The sequence below is a fragment of the Pleurodeles waltl genome, chromosome 9, assembly GCF_031143425.1.
Source record: "Pleurodeles waltl isolate 20211129_DDA chromosome 9, aPleWal1.hap1.20221129, whole genome shotgun sequence".
In the NCBI taxonomy this organism is placed as follows: Eukaryota; Metazoa; Chordata; class Amphibia; order Caudata; family Salamandridae; genus Pleurodeles; species Pleurodeles waltl.
The window spans coordinates 326504841-326525641 of record NC_090448.1 but is presented as its reverse complement, the minus strand read 5'-3'; the positions used below and the strand labels follow the sequence as shown (position 1 = coordinate 326525641).

The 20801-nt window shown below is 43.3% G+C and overlaps 1 protein-coding gene across 4 annotated transcripts in view; it reads left to right on the top strand.

Annotated features, from left to right (window-relative positions):
• Positions 1-20801, top strand: part of UBA7 (ubiquitin like modifier activating enzyme 7) — a 912980-nt gene that overhangs the window by 360616 nt on the left and 531563 nt on the right. For all 4 annotated transcript variants that reach the window (XM_069206847.1, XM_069206846.1, XM_069206844.1 and 1 more), the window contains one exon: positions 18870-18944. In XM_069206847.1, coding sequence (XP_069062948.1) covers positions 18870-18944 — 75 coding nt within the window. The remainder of the gene's footprint in view (positions 1-18869; positions 18945-20801) is intronic.

Below are 20801 nucleotides of genomic sequence, written 5' to 3'. Positions count from 1 at the left end.
CGGACCCCATTCCGCTTCTGCCCCAAATGTCACAACAAGTATCCTTATACAGATCAGCATCTGGTCTGTAACTTGTGTTTGTCTCCAGAACACAAAGAAGATACTTGTGAAGCCTGTCGAGCGTTTCGGTGGAGGAAGACATTAAGAGACCGAAGAGCGAGAAGACTGCAGATGGTGTTGGCGCCGACAGGACAAAAACACTTGGAGGAGGAAGAAGAAACCTTCTCCATCGAGGACTCGGACGAGGTCGATCCCGAACAGACGCTGAAAACCGTGAGTAAGACGTCGACACACAAAACTCACGGAAAGATCGCTAAAGCCCAGGGGACACCACCGCCAGCAGGCCATGGCTTAACCCGAAAAATAAGTGACCGATCATCGGCACCGAAAAAGGGCATGCATGTGTTGAAGACATCTGACTCCGGTCGAGATACCGGCACAGAGCAGACTCGACCCCGAGACAGCGGGTCAGAGCAAGATCGGCACCGAGAGGGCGGCACCGAAACGAGTCGCACCGAGAGACCGGAGCGCCGAAAATTTAAAAAGTGTCGTCGGAGCCGAAAAAGACTGCCGAAAAAGTTTCCATTCCGAAACATCCGGCCTCGGAACCGCAAACAAGTTCCTACACAGAGGAACATGGACTGTCCTCACAAATGCAAGGACACAGGTTCGGACAAGAACTAGAGTCAATGGAGCCAGACTACACCCAGAGAAGGCTCCACATCCAAAAGGACACAGGGAAGATAAGTACTCTTCCCCCAATTAGGATGAAAAGAAGACTTGCCTTTCAAGAAAAAGACAAGCAGCCACAGGCAAAGGTGGCAAGACAAGTAACACCGCCACCATCTCCACCACACTCAAAGCACCCATCACCGGTAGCCACTCCACCACTGATGCAGTCCCCAACTCATACTGGAATGAGTCAGTATGATCCCGACGCATGGGATCTTTATGATGCACCAGTATCAGATAACAGCCCAGACTGATCCAGCGAGACCGTCGCCACCTGAGGACAGTACAGCCTACACACAGGTGGTGTCAAGAGCAGCGGCGTTTCATAATGTCACCCTGCATGCAGAGCCTATTGAGGATGACTTTTTATTTAACACGCTATCCTCCACGCATAGCCAATACTAAAGACTCCCTATGCTACCTGGAATGCTAAAACACGCCAAACAGATGTTTCAGGAGCCTGTAAAGGGCAGGGCCATAACTCCAAGGGTGGAGAAAAAATACAAGCCACCGCCAACAGACCCGGTATACATCATGCAGCAATTAACACCAGACTCTGTGGTAGTAGGGGCAGCTCACAAGAGAGCAAACTCACACAGCTCAGGAGACGCACCACCTCCAGAAAAGGAGAGTCGCAAGTTCGACGCTGCGGGGAAAAGGGTTGCAGCACAAGCAGCCAACCAATGCGCATTTGCAATTCACAGGCGTTGCTGGCGAGATATGATAGGGCTCATTGGGACGAAATGCAACATTTCATTGAACACTTACCCAAAGAGTTCCAAAAAAGGGCACAACAGGTGGTGGAGGAAGGACAGAGTATCTCGAACAATCAGATACGCTCGGCAATGGATGCAGCAGATACAGCTGCTAGGACAGTAAATACAGCAGTAACCATAAGGAGACACGCATGGCTGCGTACATCAGGATTCAAGCCGGAAATACAACAAGCCGTGCTGAAGATGCCATTTAACGGACAGCAGTTGTTTGGGCCGGAGGTGGACACTGCTATCGAAAAACTTAAAAAGGACACTGATACGGCCAAAGCCATGGGCGCACTCTACTCCCCACAGAGCAGAGGCCCATTTCGTAAAACACAGTTTAGATGGGGGTTTCGAGGACAAAGCACAGAACCCACAACCTCACAAACAAGGCCCACTTATCAAAGCCAATATCAGCGGGGACGTATTCGAGGACAATATAGAGGGGGCCAATTCCAAAAGAGTAGGGGGAAGTTCCAAAGTCCCAGAACTCCTCAAAACAAGCAGTGACTTCGACGTCACAAATTCCCAACACATAACACCTGTGGGGGGGAGACTAACCAAGTTCTACAAACATTGGGAGGAAATAACAACAGACACTTGGGTCCGAGCAATTATCCAGCATGGTTATTGCATAGATTTTCTCAAATTCCCTCCAAATGTCCCACCGAAAACACACAATATGTCAAAACAACTCATGGATCTTCTAGAAATAGAGGTTCAAGCGTTGTTACAAAAACATGCAATAGAACTGGTACCAATTCATCAGAGAGGAACAGGAGTTTACTCGCTGTACTTTCTCATACCCAAAAAAGACAAAACTCTAAGACCTATAAAAGATCTCAGAACATTAAATACCTACATCAAATCAGATCACTTTCACATGGTGACATTACAGGACGTAATCCCATTGCTCAAACAACAAGACTACATGACAACACTAGACCTAAAGGATGCATACTTCCATATACCGATACATCCTTCACACAGAAAGTACTTAAGGTTTGTCTTCCAAGGGGTACATTACCAATTCAAAGTGTTGCCATTCGGAATAACAACTGCACCAAGAGTTTTTACAAAATGCCTGGCAGTAGTGGCTGCACATATCAGGAGGCAGCAAATACATGTGTTCCCGTACCTAGACGATTGGTTAATCAAAACCAACACGAAAGAACGGTGTTCACAACACACAAAGTATGTCAGAGAAACCCTCCACAAACTAGGTTTCTCACTCAACTACACAAAGTCACACCTTCAACCGTGTTAAACACAGCAATACTTAGGGGCGACAATCAACACAACAAAAGGGATTGCCACTCCAAGTCCACAAAGGGTACAGGCATTTCACAATGTAATACAGGCCATGTATCTAAAACAAAAGATACAAGTCAAGATGGTGATGAAACTACTAGGCATGATGTCCTCATGCATAGCCATTGTCCCAAACGCAAGGTTGCACATGCGGCCCTTACAACAGTGCCTAGCATCACAATGGTCACAGGCACAGGGTCAACTTCTAGATCTAGTGTTGATAGACCGCCAAACATACACCTCGCTTCAATGGTGGAACAATATAAATTTAAACCAAGGGCGGCCTTTCCAAGACCCAGTGCCTCAATACGTAATAACAACGGATGCCTCCATGATAGGGCGGGGAGCACACCTCAATCAACACAGCATACAAGGACAATGGGACACTCAACAGAGACAGTTTCACATAAATCACTTAGAACTACTGGCAGTATTTCTAGCGTTAAAGGCATTTCAACCCATAATAAGCCACAAACACATTCTTGTCAAAACAGACAACATGACAACGATGTATTATCTGAACAAACAGGGAGGAACACACTTGACACAGTTGTGTCTCCTGGCACAGAGAATATGGCATTGGGCGACTCACAACCACATTCACCTAATAGCACAGTTTATTCCAGGGATTCAGAATCAGTTAGCAGACAATCTCTCTCGGGATCACCAACAGATCCACGAATGGGAGATTCACCCCCAAATACTAAACACTTACTTCCAAAGATGGGGAACACCACAAATAGACCTATTTGCAACAAAAGAAAACACAAAATGCCAAAACTTTGCATCCAGGTACCCACAAGATCAATCTCAGGGCAATGCGTTATGGATGAGCTGGTCAGGGATATTTGCATACGCTTTTCCCCCTCTCCCACTCCTTCTGTATCTAGTAAACAAATTGAGTCAATACAAACTCAAACTCATACTAATAGCACCAACCTGGGCAAGATAACCTTGGTACACAACATTACTAGACCTCTCAGTAGTGCCTCATGTCAAACTACCAAACAGACCAGATCTGTTAACTCAACACAAACAACAGATCAGACACCCAAATCCAGCATCGCTGAATCTAGCAATTTGGCTCCTGAAATCTTAGAATTCGGACATCTAGACCTTACACAGGAATGTATGGAGGTCATAAAACAAGCAAGGAAACCAACCACAAGACTTTGCTATGCAAATAAGTGGAAAAGATTTGTTTATTATTGCCATAATAATCAAATTCAGCCATTACACGCTTCTGCTAAAGACATCGTAAGCTACTTACTGCATTTACAAAAGTCAAAGCTAGCTTTTTCATCCATTAAAATACATCTTACCGCAATTTCAGCTTATCTGCAAATTACGCACTCAACTTCATTATTTAGGATCCCAGTCATAAAAGCATTTATGGAGGGCCTAAAGAGAATTATTCCACCAAGAACGCCACCAGTTCCTTTGTGGAACCTTAACATTGTCTTAACACGACTCATGGGCCCACCTTTTGAACCTATGCACTCATGTGAGATACAATATTTAACATGGAAGGTAGCGTTTCTCATTGCCATCACATCTCTAAGAAGAGTAAGTGAAATACAAGCATTTACCATACAGGAACCCTTTATTCAAATACACAAGCATAAAGTAGTTTTACGAACTAACCCAAAGTTCTTACCAAAAGTCATATCACCGTTTCACTTAAATCAAACAGTAGAACTACCAGTGTTCTTTCCAGAACCAGATTCTGTAGCTGAAAGAGCACTACATACATTAGACATCAAAAGAGCTTTAATGTACTACATTGATAGAACAAAACAAATACGGAAAACAAAACAACTGTTCGTTGCTTTTCAAAAACCTCATACAGGGAATCCAATATCCAAACAAGGCATTGCCAGATGGATAGTCAAATGTATTCAAACCTGTTATCTCAAATCAAAAAGAGAACTGCCTATAACACCAAAGGCACATTCAACTAGGAAAAAAGGTGCTACTATGGCCTTTCTAGGAAACATTCCAATGACTGAAATATGCAAGGCAGCCACATGGTCTACGCCTCATACATTCACCAAACATTACTGCGTGGATGTGTTAACAACACAACAAGCCACAGTAGGACAAGCAGTACTACGAACTTTATTTCAAACAACTTCAACTCCTACAGGCTGAGCCACCGCTTTTGGGGAGATAACTGCTTACTAGTCTATTCAAAGCATGTGTATCTGCAGCTACACATGCCATTGAACGGAAAATGTCACTTACCCAGTGTACATCTGTTCGTGGCATGAGACGCTGCAGATTCACATGCGCCCACCCGCCTCCCCGGGAGCCTGTAGCTGTTTCGAAGTTGATCTTGAACATTTGTAAATTTGTAAATATATCAGTTTAAACCACATTATGTACATACATATTTACTCCATTGCATGGGCACTATTACTATAATACACAACTCCTACCTCACCCTCTGCGGGGAAAACAATCTAAGATGGAGTAGACACCCATGCGCAATGGAGCCAAAAGAGGAGTAGTCCCCCTCGATCTCGTGACTCGAAAAGACTTCTTCGAAGGAAAACAACTTGTAACACTCTGAGCCCAACACTAGATGGCGGGATGTGCAAAGCATGTGAATCTGCAGCGTCTCATGCCACGAACAGATGTACACTGGGTAAGTGACATTTTCCATATATATATATATATATGCTATGAGCACCTGGAAATTGCACCACATAGGGGTTGGTGACTGGTTTGAAATTCATACCTCTATTTTATTTGACAAATATGAATCCAAATTTTGAAGAACAGGGAAAGTTGTAGAGATGATCACATGGAATGACATTACATAGGAGGGTAGGTGCCAGAACTTTAGGATGGTTGCTAAATGCGAGAGAGAGGACCTATTGAACACTGTAGGATGGAATGTTTTGTGGATGACACAGAATCTCTTATTTTAACGAAGCTTCTAGATCTTAGGATATTTGGGGTATGAGTAACCTCACTTGAACAGCGACTTTGAAGAAATCATTAAGAACTATGTTGACGTTGTCAGTGAGGGATAACCCCATGTGTGTCCCAAAGGATTCCCCCATAATCTGCTGACAGTTTCATTACAGATAGGATTATCTGACTATAGCAGAATTATTGACTATCACCATTTCCATATTGCTTTCATTTAACCTCTGCGACCATTCAGTTCCTCTCCTTTTTCATGCTTTCCCGCTTCTGTGTTTCTTTTTCCCTTTTTCTTTCTTTCTTCTGTGATCCTCCCTTTCTCTTTTGTTTTCTCTCCTTGTTTCCCTTTTAGGTTTTTCCTGCATATTACTTGAAAATATCTTGTATTTAAAAGACAAATCCTAAAAGGGGTTTAAAACCTGCCTATTGCTTACCTTTGCTTACGCCTGGCTGGCTCCCATGTCACTTTACTGACCACTGACTGGCTCCCATGTGACTTCGTCACTTTCGTCTCCTTGCTGGTCAGTGCCTTTTCTACCCCTTCTCTGTCATCATGCTGCGAGAATGGACCAAGTACTGCTTCCGGTGGCCAGTGTCCTTCCATTGGCTGCATGCTTCTGGATAAACTTTTTTTTTAACTACAGACAGCAGACCGTAAATTGCGAGGTCTCAGGCTGGACTCAGGCCCGCCCTTTCTCAACCATTGCACAATCAGCTATGGACAACCACCTGTTCTTTACTTCGTCATACGCCCGTCACTGGCCTTTCCTGCTTTTGTTGTGTGTAAATAGTTTGAGTGAACTACTCTCTGCCACTATCAAGTGTGCCTAGTGTGTGCAAGGGTTCGGGTCTACATCTGTGGTTTCCTTATAGCCTGAATAAAAACATTTACTGTGAATATATCAATCATGCATAAACACAGCCTTATGATAAATGTCTATGTTCACCAAAACCCACGTGCAAGCTCTTGTCTTGAAGTGTACTAGGGCGGAGTTGGACTACTACATTTCCCAGTGCTACAATCTTTGGCACTTTCGCTGGATTTTTTAAACTTAAAACTGGGCAATACTTTGGAATAGACATATCTATGCATGACAATAGAGGTTTTATAATCTTTTAATCTTTGATGTTTGCAGTTTGTATGTTTTAACATAGAACCCTGTTGCTCTGGGCACATGAATACGTTTCAATGACATCCAGCAGGTAGGTGCCAGAAGCATTGTACAAGTGCAGAGGCAGCGGTGTGGGAGATCTAATCGACAGGTAGCGCGTGAACACAGGACAAAACCACCTTCTGTCGAAATACCAACGATTCATTAACACATCCGTGCAAAACTGTCTACATGTGCCCACACACCTCACCGAACACTTCTCTATATATTTGTGAGTAACTAGAGAGAAATCAGTAAATGTCAGGCTCCTACAACAGTTGAGAATTGAGGGACTCGAATTGTGAACAATTCTGCAGAGTTTTTAAAATGCGTCAGGTATTTTGTCAATAGATCTTTCTGAATCTATGTTCCCAGGAGCCCTTTTTTTGTTCAGTTCAGGTTTTCACGAGAACCCTGTTACTTTGGGCAGCCAGACTGCTGGGCGCAGTTGCACACCACGCACCTCTAGATAGCACTGTCTGCGCTGCTCTAGTGAGGAGATAGATGGTCCGAAATCCAGGGCGTGGCCAGCCTCGGGCACATCATGTACACAAGGAGGTGGACCAGCGACAGCAACGCATAAGCAGACTCAAAGCTATCTCACAACAATACATAAAGGTTATCCTATACAACCATGTTTAAATGCAGTGAACCCTAGTGTTCAGTACAGGACCCAAAATATACATATGGGACCAGAGAAGCGTTGGTATATTAACAGGGACTCTGTCTACTACACTGGCCCACGTAGTTCACAGCTTTGTTCTCCAATGCTTAGTGCATGTGGGTCCTCCTTCACTGACCTGCAGTCTACTCATCCACTAAAATGTATCCACCATAATCATTTAGTCTCTTTGTCCCAGTGATCTGCCCTCCCCTGATCTGCAAACTCCCCTCCAATCATACACATTCTCTTCTCTTCAGTCAAACCCATTCTCTTCTCTTCAGTCAAACCCATTCTCTTTTCATTCATATCCATTCTCTTCAGTCAAACCCATTCTTTTCTCATCAGTCATACGCACTCTCTTCTCATCAGTCAGACCCATTCTATTCTCTTCAGTCATACCCATTCTCTTCAGTAATACCCATTCTCTTCAGTCATACCCATTCTCTTCTCTTCAGTCATACCCATTCTCTTCTCCTCAGTCATACCCATTCTATTCTCTTCTGGCGCACCCTCCAGTGAACTCTCTGCTAATTGGACGCATGCTGCTGTTATACTTACATAGCTAAACACGTGCTAGATCAGCTCGACACAGCAGTGGAAGCACAAAACTATTACTCATTTCCATGAATTCATGCATCTTTCCCTCCCTACCTCATTCCTTATTTTATAATGTGCATAGATGCCACTACTGTGCAACATCTAAAAAAAACATTGACAAAGGTATAGGCAAAACCTATTATCTTTGCCACTGCTTGTTTCTATACTCTAACTAGTTCTCTTTTCCCACTCCTTTTCCTATCTATCTATCTATCTATCTATCTATCTATCTATCTATCTATCTATCTATCTATCTATCTATCTATCTATCTATGCTTTGTTATCCTTCCTTCATTGTTTCTGCTTCAATCTGTGTTGTCACTGCTGTGTTATTCCACTACAGACAGTACAGTCGATGACACCAGGAGTCTCAGTGTATTATTTCCATGCAGTTCCTGTCCCTTCTGCTTTGCTATTGCGATCGCATTTACTGGTGTTTTTATATTCTTTCTGTTTTCTCACGAATTCTCTTTCCTTCTCACTTCCTGTACTCAACCACTTTTCATCCTGATTTGGTGGGTATGAGGAGGGCGAATGTTCAAAACTGCAGTGTGTGCAAAATGTATGTCTGATAAAGCAATCATGAAAGGACTTTGATTGTGTGTGTTGCATGTTATGTTGAACGGATTAGCCACAATGTATGCTGTCACATCTACCCTGTTTCTCTTTCTCTCCTCTGTCATTTCCTTGCACGTAATCATTCTCAGGGAATTAAGCTATCTAAAATATTCTTGGCAGAGGAAGAGAGAGAAGGACAGAGTGTGGCAGACGGACAAGGAAACTTAATATAAAATAGGACAGCTATAACTGATGCTAGTGTTCAAATTGTACACTTCCCCATCACTAGCAGCCTATTTTCAGTCTACTTTATAGAAAGAGTTAGCTCTCTGTTGTTGAAGACCTGTTTACCAGATATTATACATAGAGAGGGTTTTTGTGTCAACCCCAGTGCTTAATTTGTGCTTGTTGTTTCCGGTGCTGAGCACCGGCACTTATTTTTGAGGGCCGGCGCTTATTCTTCTGCCCCAAGCATTTGCTGCGAGCAAAAGGCGCATATGGGAAAGACTGAGAAAGAGAAAAACATAAAAGCGTCAGAATGAGAGAAAGCAGAAAGCTGCAAGAGTGAGCTGAAGGGACAGGGAGTGGCTGTAAATGGATTGAAGAGGCCTGAGATGGCTTCAGGATTACGCTGCCTCAGTATTCCGTGTTCCCTCATTTAATTGCAGCAGCCGCGTGTTTAAGAGGAAGGGTTTGAGCACCGGCACGTTTTTATTTACAAATTAAGCACTGGTCAACCCCCTGCTCAAGATGGTTGGCCTTCTTGTCTATCTCAATTCCTTGCGCCTTATTCAGTGAGCTTTTTTTTATCCCTATACTGATTTTTGGGCCAACTCCTTCAGCATAGCTTTTTTACCACCATATTTATAAGGTGACTGGTGAAAGGACGATATTTAAATTTCTCTTTAAAACTCCATTGGAACGCCTGGCATTCATTACTCTCCAACCTCTCACCCCTATTTCCCCACTTTGTAGGTCCGGCTTGACAGCAGGTGTGTAACCAGACCTTCTGTGGTCAACAAAAAAGATCTTTCAGAGTACTACTGTGAGAGGGGCTTAGGATCTACCCACCTGCTGGTTCACAACGAGTATAGGTTTTGATTGAGCAGAAGTTGGGTGCTGCCACTGAAAACTGTTTGTATTGTACCTTTTGGCTGGTGGAAAAGGTTTACAGCAGGACTGAGCTGGTTATAGTGGCAAGACAATAATCATGGCTATAGGCCTGATCTGTTTATTATGAAATGTTACCATAAAGGCAGTAGGCCTGACACATTTATTGTTAAAAACATATTTTAACATGGATCCATTTTAGTGTGGATGATAATTACTCTGAAAACCTGAAGAAAGAATTTTGTTACATGAAATCTGCCAAATTCTAAATAGGCCCCAGATCTGTGAGAATCCTTGTAAGGCTCACTTAAAAGAGATAGTAACGTTAATTATGTATAGGATCCCGGTTTCATAGCCTTTTTTTTTTTTTTTTACATTTCCATTTGTATTTGTCCACATTTTTGGGCCATCTTAATAGTATTTATCCACATTTTTTTGTGGTTAGCAAATAAGTGGAGTAAAAAATGGTACATTTCTGCATTTATTTAACTGATAGCCATGCACTCATACTTTGATGCCTCCCATGTTTTAGCAAATTCAGCAGCCAAAAAATGCAGAACATTACACGCACATGTAAATATTAGCAATTTACTGCAAATATGTTTAACATATGCCTGTATTTGAAGATATCTTAACTTGTTTTAACTCCTCATGCCGTTTATCTGCTCATCTGTTGACTTGAAATTCACAACAGACACCATGGAAAGACACTCATTAAAGCACAATTTTCAGTATTGTTTCACTTTTAAAAATAAATACAGACAGGAAACACATTGCTTTCTATCTGTATTTATTTGTAACAATCCATAAAAAATGGAAAACTGGGAGCCTTAATTATGTATATCTTTGTAGTTGTATCACTGTATGCCTGATGGGAAATCCTACGCTAAAAACAGTAGAGCTGAGTTGGTTATGATCACAACGTATAGGCCTGATTGGTGCCCTGGGAAAGGGTGTGACATAAGTCTGATATGCCTTTAATGGAAAGGCATAATTGTTGTACAAAACACTTGTGTAAGCCAGTAGCCCTATAACAGTTGGTTGTTATCACATTGAATTACAAACTATAAACTGGTATTTTATATGTGTCATCTCCGTGGATTACAGTAGTAGGTCAGAGTTTTGGTGTTGGCCACCCACTTTGACAAACCCTGAGGATTTCACTGTGATGATTCTTGTTAGGCCTTATTGAGAGTGGCTGTTGGAAATGGCCCTATTTGCAGGGTTATCCCCAAACCTTTTGCCTTCTTCCTCCTATTTTTTTAGGTCTGTTTTTACTGGTTTATTGTCTCTGCACACTTTACCACTGCTAATCAGTGCTAAAGTGAAAGTGCTCCCTATAGAAATTGTACTGTTGATTGGTTTATCCATGATTAGCATATTGGATTTACTAGTAAAGTGCACTAGAGGTGCCCAGGGCCTGTAAATCAAATGCTACTAGTGGGCCTGCAGCACTGGTTGTGCCACCCACATTAGTAACCCTGTAAACATGACTCAGACCTGCAATTGCAGTGTCTGTGTATGCAGTTTTAAACTGGCAATTCGACTTGGCAAGTGTACCCACTTGCCAGGCCTCAACTTTCCCTTTTACTACATGTAAGGCGCCCCTAAGTTAGGTCCTAGGTAGCCCTATGGACAGGGTGCAGTGTATGTTTAAGGTAGGACATATACTAGTGTGTTTTATTTGTACTAACAGTGAAATACTGCCAAATTTGGTATTCATTGTGCAAGGCCTATTTCTCTCATAGGTTAACATGAGGGCTGCCTTTAAATATCCTTAAAGCGCAGATTCTCTTTGAGAGCAGATAAAAATGTGGAGTTTAGGGTCTCTGAGCTCACAATTAAAAAAATACATCTTTTAGTCATGTTGGTTTTTAGATTGTTAGTTTGAAAATGCCACTTTTAGAAAGTAGGCATTTTGTTGCTTAATTCATTCTGCGACTCTGCCTGTTTGTGGACTCCCCGTCTGGGTCAGGCTGACAGTTGGGCTGTTCACACCTCTCCTCTAGACAGTGACACAAAGGGGGCTGGGGTGTAGCCTGCATATCTTGATTAGCCATCTGTGCTGGAGGGGGGGAAATGGTCACTCACACCTGAAAGGACTGTGCCTGCCCTCACACAATGCCGTCTCCGACCACCTGGTGAGTGTCTGGGGCCTGGCCTGGACAGGGGAGGATCTTGCAAACACTTGAGACTTTGCTTTGAAGTTTGCCAACTTCAAAGGCAGAACTGGATATAAGAAGAAGACCCAAAACCCCAGACTTTTAGAATCTTTTTGGAATCAAGAGGAAGCTCTGCACAGGAGAAGAGCTGAAGAGCTGAAGGAGGAGTACTGTCCCTTTGCTGTGTTGCTTTGCTGGACTGGCCTGCAATTGCTGCTTCTGCCTGAAAAGAGTGCAAAGGGTGAACTTTGCTCTGTGTCCTGCTTGAGAAAATTCCCCACCGGCTTGGAGTAGAGCTTGCCTCCTGCTGGAAGTCTCAGGGACACCAAAGACTTCAGTTTCCTCGACCTGCAGCACTGAGAACTGTGTGTTTTGTGCTGTTCAAAAGGAGAAACCACTGTGATGCCTCCAACAACGCTGCTAGCCTGCACTGTGACCTGCCGACACCACATGGAGTAGCATTGCCCCGCTTCGCGCCGCGACCCTGGTCTCCCCAACGCCGTCATCGGACGACTTCACCGAGCCACTGCTCACACCGCGACCTGTGGGCCCCGCACTCCTGCATCGCCTGCTCACAGCGCAGCCGGGGCATCCCCGACGACGCCACTCCTGCTGACACCGGTGCCGCTGCCTGCACCGTGGCCTGTGGATACCGCTCGTGAGGTACACAAAGCACCGTCCCATCCCGCACCGTAGCCCCGGTCCACCGAAGCCAGCACCATCGACTCCTGTGTCGTCACCAGGCATCCTGTCTGCACCGTGGCCTGTGGACACCGCTCGTGAGGGTCACAAAGCACCGTCCCATCCCACACCACTGGCTTGGGCCTACCGACGACAGCGCTTCAGCAACGCCGCCGCCGCTGCCTGCACCGTGACCTGTGGACACCGCACGTCGCATCGTCCCACTTGACACGCAGCCCTGGTCTCACCGATGCCGCTGGATGCCGTCACCGAGCCACTGCCTGCCCCTTGACCTGTGGGCACCGCACATCGCATCGTCCCACTTTGCACCGCAGCCCTGACGTCATCCATGCCGGCGCACCTGACTTCATCAGCCTGGAGTTCGATCTGCAAGGCGTGTGACCTCAAGGGCCCGACGACTCCTGCACCGATTCCGGAACCGACACCGCAATGTCAGTGACGCCGTTCTCCAGAGCTCACCGCGAGGATCACGACGCCCTGCAAATCCAAGGTACTGTTTGGGGGTCTTCCCGACACCGTAGCTGTCCCGCAACGCCTCGGCCAGCCTGAACTGTTGGTTTTGTTGATCACGACTCTGTGATAGCCCCAGGTGGAGCTATCGACTTCAAGGAACTGTAGTTTTTAGTAAATCTTGCAGAATTTATATTTTTCTTACTGTATGTTGGATTTTTATCGTATTTGGTCTTGTTTTATATAGATAAATATTGGCTATTTTTCTAATGCTTTGCACATTGCTTCTGAGATAAGCCTGACTGCTCGTGCCAAGCTACCAAGGGGGTGAGCAGGGGTTATCTGAGCGGGTATCTCCCTTATCCTGACTAGAGTGAGGGTCCCTATTCGGACAGGGTGCAAACCGACTGCCAACTAGAGACCCCATTTCTAACAGTGGTCATATATTGTTTTGCAAAGTATGTTTCTCCATATTTGTAATTTCATGACTGTTTGCATGATGATTGCCTGCTTACGTGCACTCGAATAAGACTATGCTGGCTATTTTGTAATTTTTTTTTAAATTATATTTTCGATGGTCCAGGAGCGGCATATTTTCACTGAACCGCTCACAGCATCCTCTGCAAATTCATTTTCTAAATTTTCTGGTATGAAGTCAGCTATCTTACACCAGTTTATAAAAGTAAACAAAAAAATCAAAAATAGTCACTCATGCATCAGTAAGCTTAGCAGACCATAAGCCAGGGGCGTAACACAGGCCTCTGCAGTCCACAGGGACCCCCAAACCATCAGGGCCCCTTCCACTCTTTAGGGCCCCCGACATTCAGCCCAAGATCAATGAGCATGTGTAAGATACGGGAGACTAAGTGGCCCCTCTACACATTCTGCATTGGGGCCCATCATTTTTGCGTTACGCCACTGCCATAAACCATTGTCTTGCAACAATTTTTCCTTATGATTCAAAAAACAAACCCATTCCAAGATGGACATGCCCATGTGCACCTTCATGCTCAGCATTGCCTATCTCTGAATGATTCTTATCATAAACTAAAAGAAAAACATTCAGAAACGGCCGGCCGTGCATGCATGCTTATACACCGGTGGCCACCTTGATTTTTTTTTTTAAATAACTTTACGTAATGTAAACAAGTATTGGCAAAGCCACAATTTCTACTCCTTGTTATAAAAAGCAAGACATATTGGTTTCCCCAGTGTTTGATTGCTTTTGTGTACATGGCACACTTCTGTTCTCTCTCTATAGGCAATGGTAAATCCTATCCTACAATGAATGGCATGCATACAAACATCCACTCTCACACAAACACAGATATACACGCACCCTGATCCATTTTTTTATGAGAGTATTATACCCTTCCTACTTACCGTTGTTAATGACAACTTGCCTTCCTCAGGGTAAATCCTGTATTGACATTTTCTTGCCACCCCTAAAAGTACACTTAGTATAACTTAGTGCTAAACACTGTTAGCGCGTCAGTCCTTAATAAGTAAACTTACAAGGGGACGCGTATAGGTAGATGAACCTTTTAACTCGTTTAAGATGTTCTTACCATAGTTCCAGAACAAAAACAATAATCAATACAGAATAATCAATAATGATTTGTCAAATCAATAACCAATGGAGTCAGGAATTATCACACACCATGACTGAAAGGTCATGAACAAACATACCTTTAGTAAAAGTTTAGTAAGTTTATTTCCCTTGTATTAACAATGCGAAAGTCACGTAGATTAATCTCAATATCAAATGAAACACATATAAGAACAATACTGGTTGATCAAAGCGACGAAAGAAACGCAATCTTATCAAGGCTTGAATCACAACACATTCTAGGGCAATGGTACAGATCAATAGCAGAGTCAGCTGCAATAGTGATAAGGCATATATAGAACTCAGCAAGATAATTCGTCAAACATTAGTCCCTGTAATTTGTCAGACGTCATGTAACTACCAACTGGAGAAAATAAAGTGAAATAAAATTGGCTCGGGTCTCCTCAATGTGAGCAATTATTTAATAAAAAAGAGGGCCCGGTCAAGATTAAAAACACAAAAAGAAAGTGGAGGGAAAATGATGGTTCCACACTTTCTATAATTGCAGGAAAAGGTATAGTAATTTCTGCCTCTTAGAATAAAGTCAACATGTTTCGCACCTTCAAATTGTCAAAAAAGATCTAATGGCGCTTCATCAGGACTAAGCATTAATCTAACTCCAGGATATCACTTTAATGTATACGATATTGTCAAATTCTACCTTAATAAGGAGCAAAAAATTGTTTTATTCACTACGGTTCTGTGCATATTAGTACAAGGACTACTGGTGACCATAGTACAGGAAGGGATTACCTCGGCAGGAACATATAACCACCATCAGTCTGGATATTCACGCGAGCCAGTTTTATTTCACTTTATTCTCTCCAGTTGATTCTTAGCATCCCAAGACTGTTGTTGGTGCTGAAATACACAAAAAAACTTTGTTTGGCTTGTTGGTCCCTTGTAGGACCCCGTCAGACATTGCAGTGCCAGTCTGATGTGGAGCAGAGCCCAATGATGATGCATGAGGGCTACTGCTCCTGAATGAATGTGTTCCAATGGGTGAGGTCAAATATAACCCCCACATGTTGGAACAGTGCACTCATTGTGTTATATAATTGATTGGGAGAACGTGCACTGGAACAATCAATCTCCCAGTCCCCCTCTTTTTTCAGTCATGTAAATACCCTCGTCTAACCCAGATTAGCATCAGCATGTTAGGCTTCATGCAAAACAATTTAGAACACAAATTTTGGAAAAACATCTAACTAGGGAAAACTATTAAAACAGCGCAGTTGCATAAAAATGCAATTTAGTCACATTGTCATATCTACCTATCCACGGTCTGGATCAGCAAGCAGAATCAGTCTTTGTCCTTGGGTCACCAATCGATCAGCAAAGCATCAGGCTCTCAGTCAAAGAGTATGAGCCCAATGACAGAATCTCGAATTTCATTTAAAGTCTGTTCTTCTCTCCAAATCTGCATAAGTCTAATCTGAATCTTTCTCCTCTGTCACGTTGTAATGTCAGTCACCCAGACTATCCCCTAATTCCCTTCCCTATTGGTCAATTAATCGTAAGTTATTACTCTACCAAATAATAATTCTATACCAAATCTATGAATTCTAATATTTCACCCTTCAAACAACGTCGATTGGTCTACTTTACAATGTTTTCATCATCCAGCTCGTCAGGTATCAAATTTGTTGCATCTTCGTCTCCAGTCAGTGTCTTCATTGTTTGCGTCCTGAGAAAGTACTTCTTGCACACATTACATACAGCTCGATACATTTTAAGGACACTGTCTCCTGTTAGTTGGTTCTCATGGAAAGCTTCTGCTAAGCATTTTATTAAAACAATGAACATTTCACTGTTAGTTCATCTGGTCAGCATTTTCTATTAAACGCTAAGAAATACTGCTTCTGCATGAGGCCTGGCAAAACTAGGCCAAGACACCTGCTAAGTTAAGGCTCACGATTAATAAGCTAAAGCATACTTCATAGCCCTAAATATGACATATTACTACATTAACCTAATACATTTTGAATAATTCATAAGTATTAATCATTAATTAGTACATTTCGTGAATACTGGTGCCCATTTTTCGAGGTCACAATTTCAAACGGGTGCATTATTTCTCTACGTTATTTCATTTTCTACGCAATTCATTATTCAAAATACATAAACACTCATAATTGTAATTAAGACATTCTGCTTCAGCAACACCAAAGGCTGGCCTGGCCGTAAGGGGCCCAAGCAAGCTTGGGTTACATTAACAGCTGGATAGCCAGAGAGATCTTCAGACTATACAGCCCAAACACCAACTCAAGGGGAAAAGAACAGCACAGTTTCTTATCGTATGTACATGATTTTCTGCTACCGAAAAGTGAAGCACTAAGGTACTAGCATAGAATATTTTTTGTCCGAGTATTTGGGAACTTGTGCTATTAGATTAATCATGCGACCTCCTTAAACTTGTCTCACTTATGAAGTATGTGGCTTATATTACAACCTTTCCCGGGGGTCCTTTTAGCTCCCAGTCGAGGCCCTGAAAAATTTGCACAATAGCCTAATGGAGCCTATGAAGGCTATGCGCAGACGCTTCCCTGCTGTGGCATGGCAACATATGAGAAAGACCAAGGCCCTGCTGTTTTCATCATCCCTACCTGTGTGTGAGAGTATTGATCACCCCTTCTGTCTTGGCGAGGATTTCGGCATCGAAGATGTGTATGCTCAAGGGTAAGGAGCTGGACTGTTTGCTCCTTTTGGAAACTTGCCATGCAGTGCTATCAAGACGCTTGCAAAATGCCTGGGAAGGTCAGACGTTCCCCGAAATGGCCACTGGGTTGATTAAAGCACATTCAGCTTTGAAAGCCAACGATCCAGCTGCTTCCGCATTAGTGCTATGTGAATGCGATGTCCTGCACATGTCTCATGTGCACCGTGGAAAGCTCAGAAGGCAACTCACTGTTACCAGCGCATGGAATGAAAGAGTCTCTGTTCTTGAAAGACCCAGCGGGGGACATTTTGCTTAAACTGTGAGTTTTCAAATTGTTCGCAGAACCCAGGCCATCATTTCAGCTTCTGATCTTTCTTCGGGTTTCTACCTACTACTCTAACCCAGCCAGGAGACTCCCACCAGACAGAGTGGGTGCAAGACTTCTAATGTCACTGTTATTGGCCTCTAAACCCAAAGGGCCTCAGGCTGAAGCATCTACCAAACACAAGCGTTCTGCACAAGTATAATGTACCTGATCTGTCCCCTTCAGGGGCCTCAAGGCCCTTCCGCCATGTCCATTTCCATTTCCACCTTCAGCCTCCTCAGGCACTGCCTCACCTGTGGGCTTTGGCTTTACCCTCGAACAAGTTCCGTTGTTAGACGAAGGAGTGAATCCCTAAGCTGGACTTACACAAGGACTTGTTTTAATGTGCCCTCAGCGTCAGGGTACATATTTGTGCCTTTTCTTCTAGGAGCAGTGAATAAGCCAACGTTTTGATTTATAATTCCTTTTTTTCGTATTGTTTATGGTGATATGCATGGTTCTTGGTTATGTGTGGAGACCATGGCTGTGTTCTTAGGCTCTCCTTGCTGCAACAGTTGTGTCAGCTCCTAAAGCTTGCTTGCTCAGCTGTTGAAGACTATTGACATGAGCAGTCATGCCTACATATATCCAAATGCCAGGTTCGCACACGCTCTCCAAAATCCCTTTGAGATACCTGGACAGCACCCATGCTCATCCTTTCCAAGTCATATGTATGTTGCCTATCCGTTATTTCCCCACTTACCACATACCCAGTATGGTGCGGGGGAAACTGCTGTTTAATACCCGAGCTTCCAAGGCACCCCAGCCATGGCTACATTTCAGGATTCACATGGAGTCAATCATCTGCCCCTCCTCTTACACCTACTCAAGCTGTTTTCTCCTACGGTCCCCACACACCCTGTTCCAAATTACAGTTTTTTTGTGCTCTTACCTCTTACAAGTAAACTGAAATCATTTGGCCCTTGCACATTTGTGGTGGGTTTAATCATCTAGAATGAGGGCTGTTTGCTCTCTGTCTGTTCAGTTCAATTCTGTGATACCTTGCAGATTCCTGGATAATGAGTTATAAACTCTATAATTCAAAAGTTACCGATGATGTATTCAGAATTTTGCATTCATTATGGGCATTTTACTGTTTTCTTTTTTCCAGTTGACCAGCTCCGGTGTCTCCTTCTGGTCTGGACTCAAGAGATGCCCTCAACCCTTGGAGTTTGATAGCAGCATAGTAAGTATCTTCTGTGTCAATGTGCAAAGCTGCTTGCAAGAGTGTGTCAGTGACAGGAATCTTATGGTAGTGTTGTACTGAACATGTCACATATGCAGAGAAATCCAACATAAAGATATAATGCCTAATATGTACACAAGCACCACCACTTCCATGCCAGGTGTGCCCTCCAGAGATCTCACTTAAACGTTTGAGAGGGAGATGTATTGAAAGAGACTGGATCTGCTGTTAGACTGCCAACTCTGCTCTGCTTCACTTTGCTCCCTCGCCTTTGTTGTGCATCTTTCCAAAGAGGAGCAAGGGGGAGAATTTACTTTATTTTTAGAATGAATTAACATGCCACATTGATGAAAGAAGACGTATGCATAACTTGTTCGATGTGACACAACAGAGCATACCACAGTATTTCTCTTTAATACTTTTCTTGCCCTTCAACCAATACAAACATCAGTGGATGTTTAAATCTGCAGGAGCTCTCACAAATACCTACAGGAATTTAGTCTGTGACTCACTACGGGCAATGTCATGCATAAGCCTTGTCCATTCTGCCAATAAAATACATGTAATCGACTAGAATGATGCAATGTCATAAATAGCTGTTCCCACCGCTATGTAGACATACAAATGGCCCTCTCACTAACCATAACTATTAGAGGACCTATGGGAACACATAACACCAAATATGGCTTCCAAATATAATTCCTGACCTAGGACACAGCTCAGAGAAGCCCGGTGTATACAGTTTAGATGGCCAGCACATTCAGTGAAATTATGATATGCTTTCAGCCTGTCCACGATGAGGAGGATTTGAGATAGTTTGCTTGTATAGCAGAGACAATCGTGTATCCAAAGGGAAGCTCATAATTAGTTGCTTGGAATAGGAGCAGATTGCACAAATTTAATTAGTCCCTTGGACTAGGCACACTCGCAGGAAGGTAGTAGCATTGTGTTAGGGCCTCACCCAACCTACATCAGAGGTGGGGTATGTGCACCAGCTGCCAGTCCCACCTAAGTAAAATGCTATCCTGTGCTTGTTCTGCAACTTTTCAAGTCTTCTGGAAGCTATCCTTCCGAAGTGTAATTTCTTCTCTTGTCTCCAAAGTTCTTGTTTAGTACAAAAATCAGGGACTGCCTAGTCTGGCTACTCTCAAACAGTGCCCACACTGGGATTTTTAGGAGGATTTCAAGCCGGATTTGCACAGTCGCTGCTCTCTCGCTGCAACCTAGTTGGCTGTGTTGCAGCAGATTTACATATACAGTATACACATTGTAGCCAGATGGCTTAAGTTCCCAAAAGACATTTTCCTCCATGTGACAGCTTGGCTGACTACTTCTTAACTTACTTCCATTCCCAGTCAACACAGGGTAGGTTGTTTCAACTTGTAAGATATCTTAAACACCCTTACTTCTGCTCCTCTGTAGTCTCAAATCTAAGAATACCTATTATGTGAAGGAGTACACACATTCCTGCAGTCAAAACAGCACATTTGCAACAGGGTCGTAGCTTCCATTGCACCAGCAGGTGCTGCGGCTCTGGGGCACAGAGGCCTGAGAAGCCCATTGAATCATGATTATTGTGATGTTTCACAGTTCAAACAGCGACCCTTGCAGTAGGGCCCAGGACACACAGACTACACCACTGATTGCGAACACAGTGACAAACAAACAGCACTGTGATAAACAAAAAGTTATGTTAAGGAAAAAATATTGCACCAGAAACTCATTCAATAAAAGTCATTTTAAAAAGTTGTGAGCTTTGTTTCAATAAAGGCAGTTTTAAGGTTTTCTGCCTCTTCCAAAATTCCTAATTTCACACGATTGTTAAACATTTTTTGCTTTATTGCACCAAGTCCAACA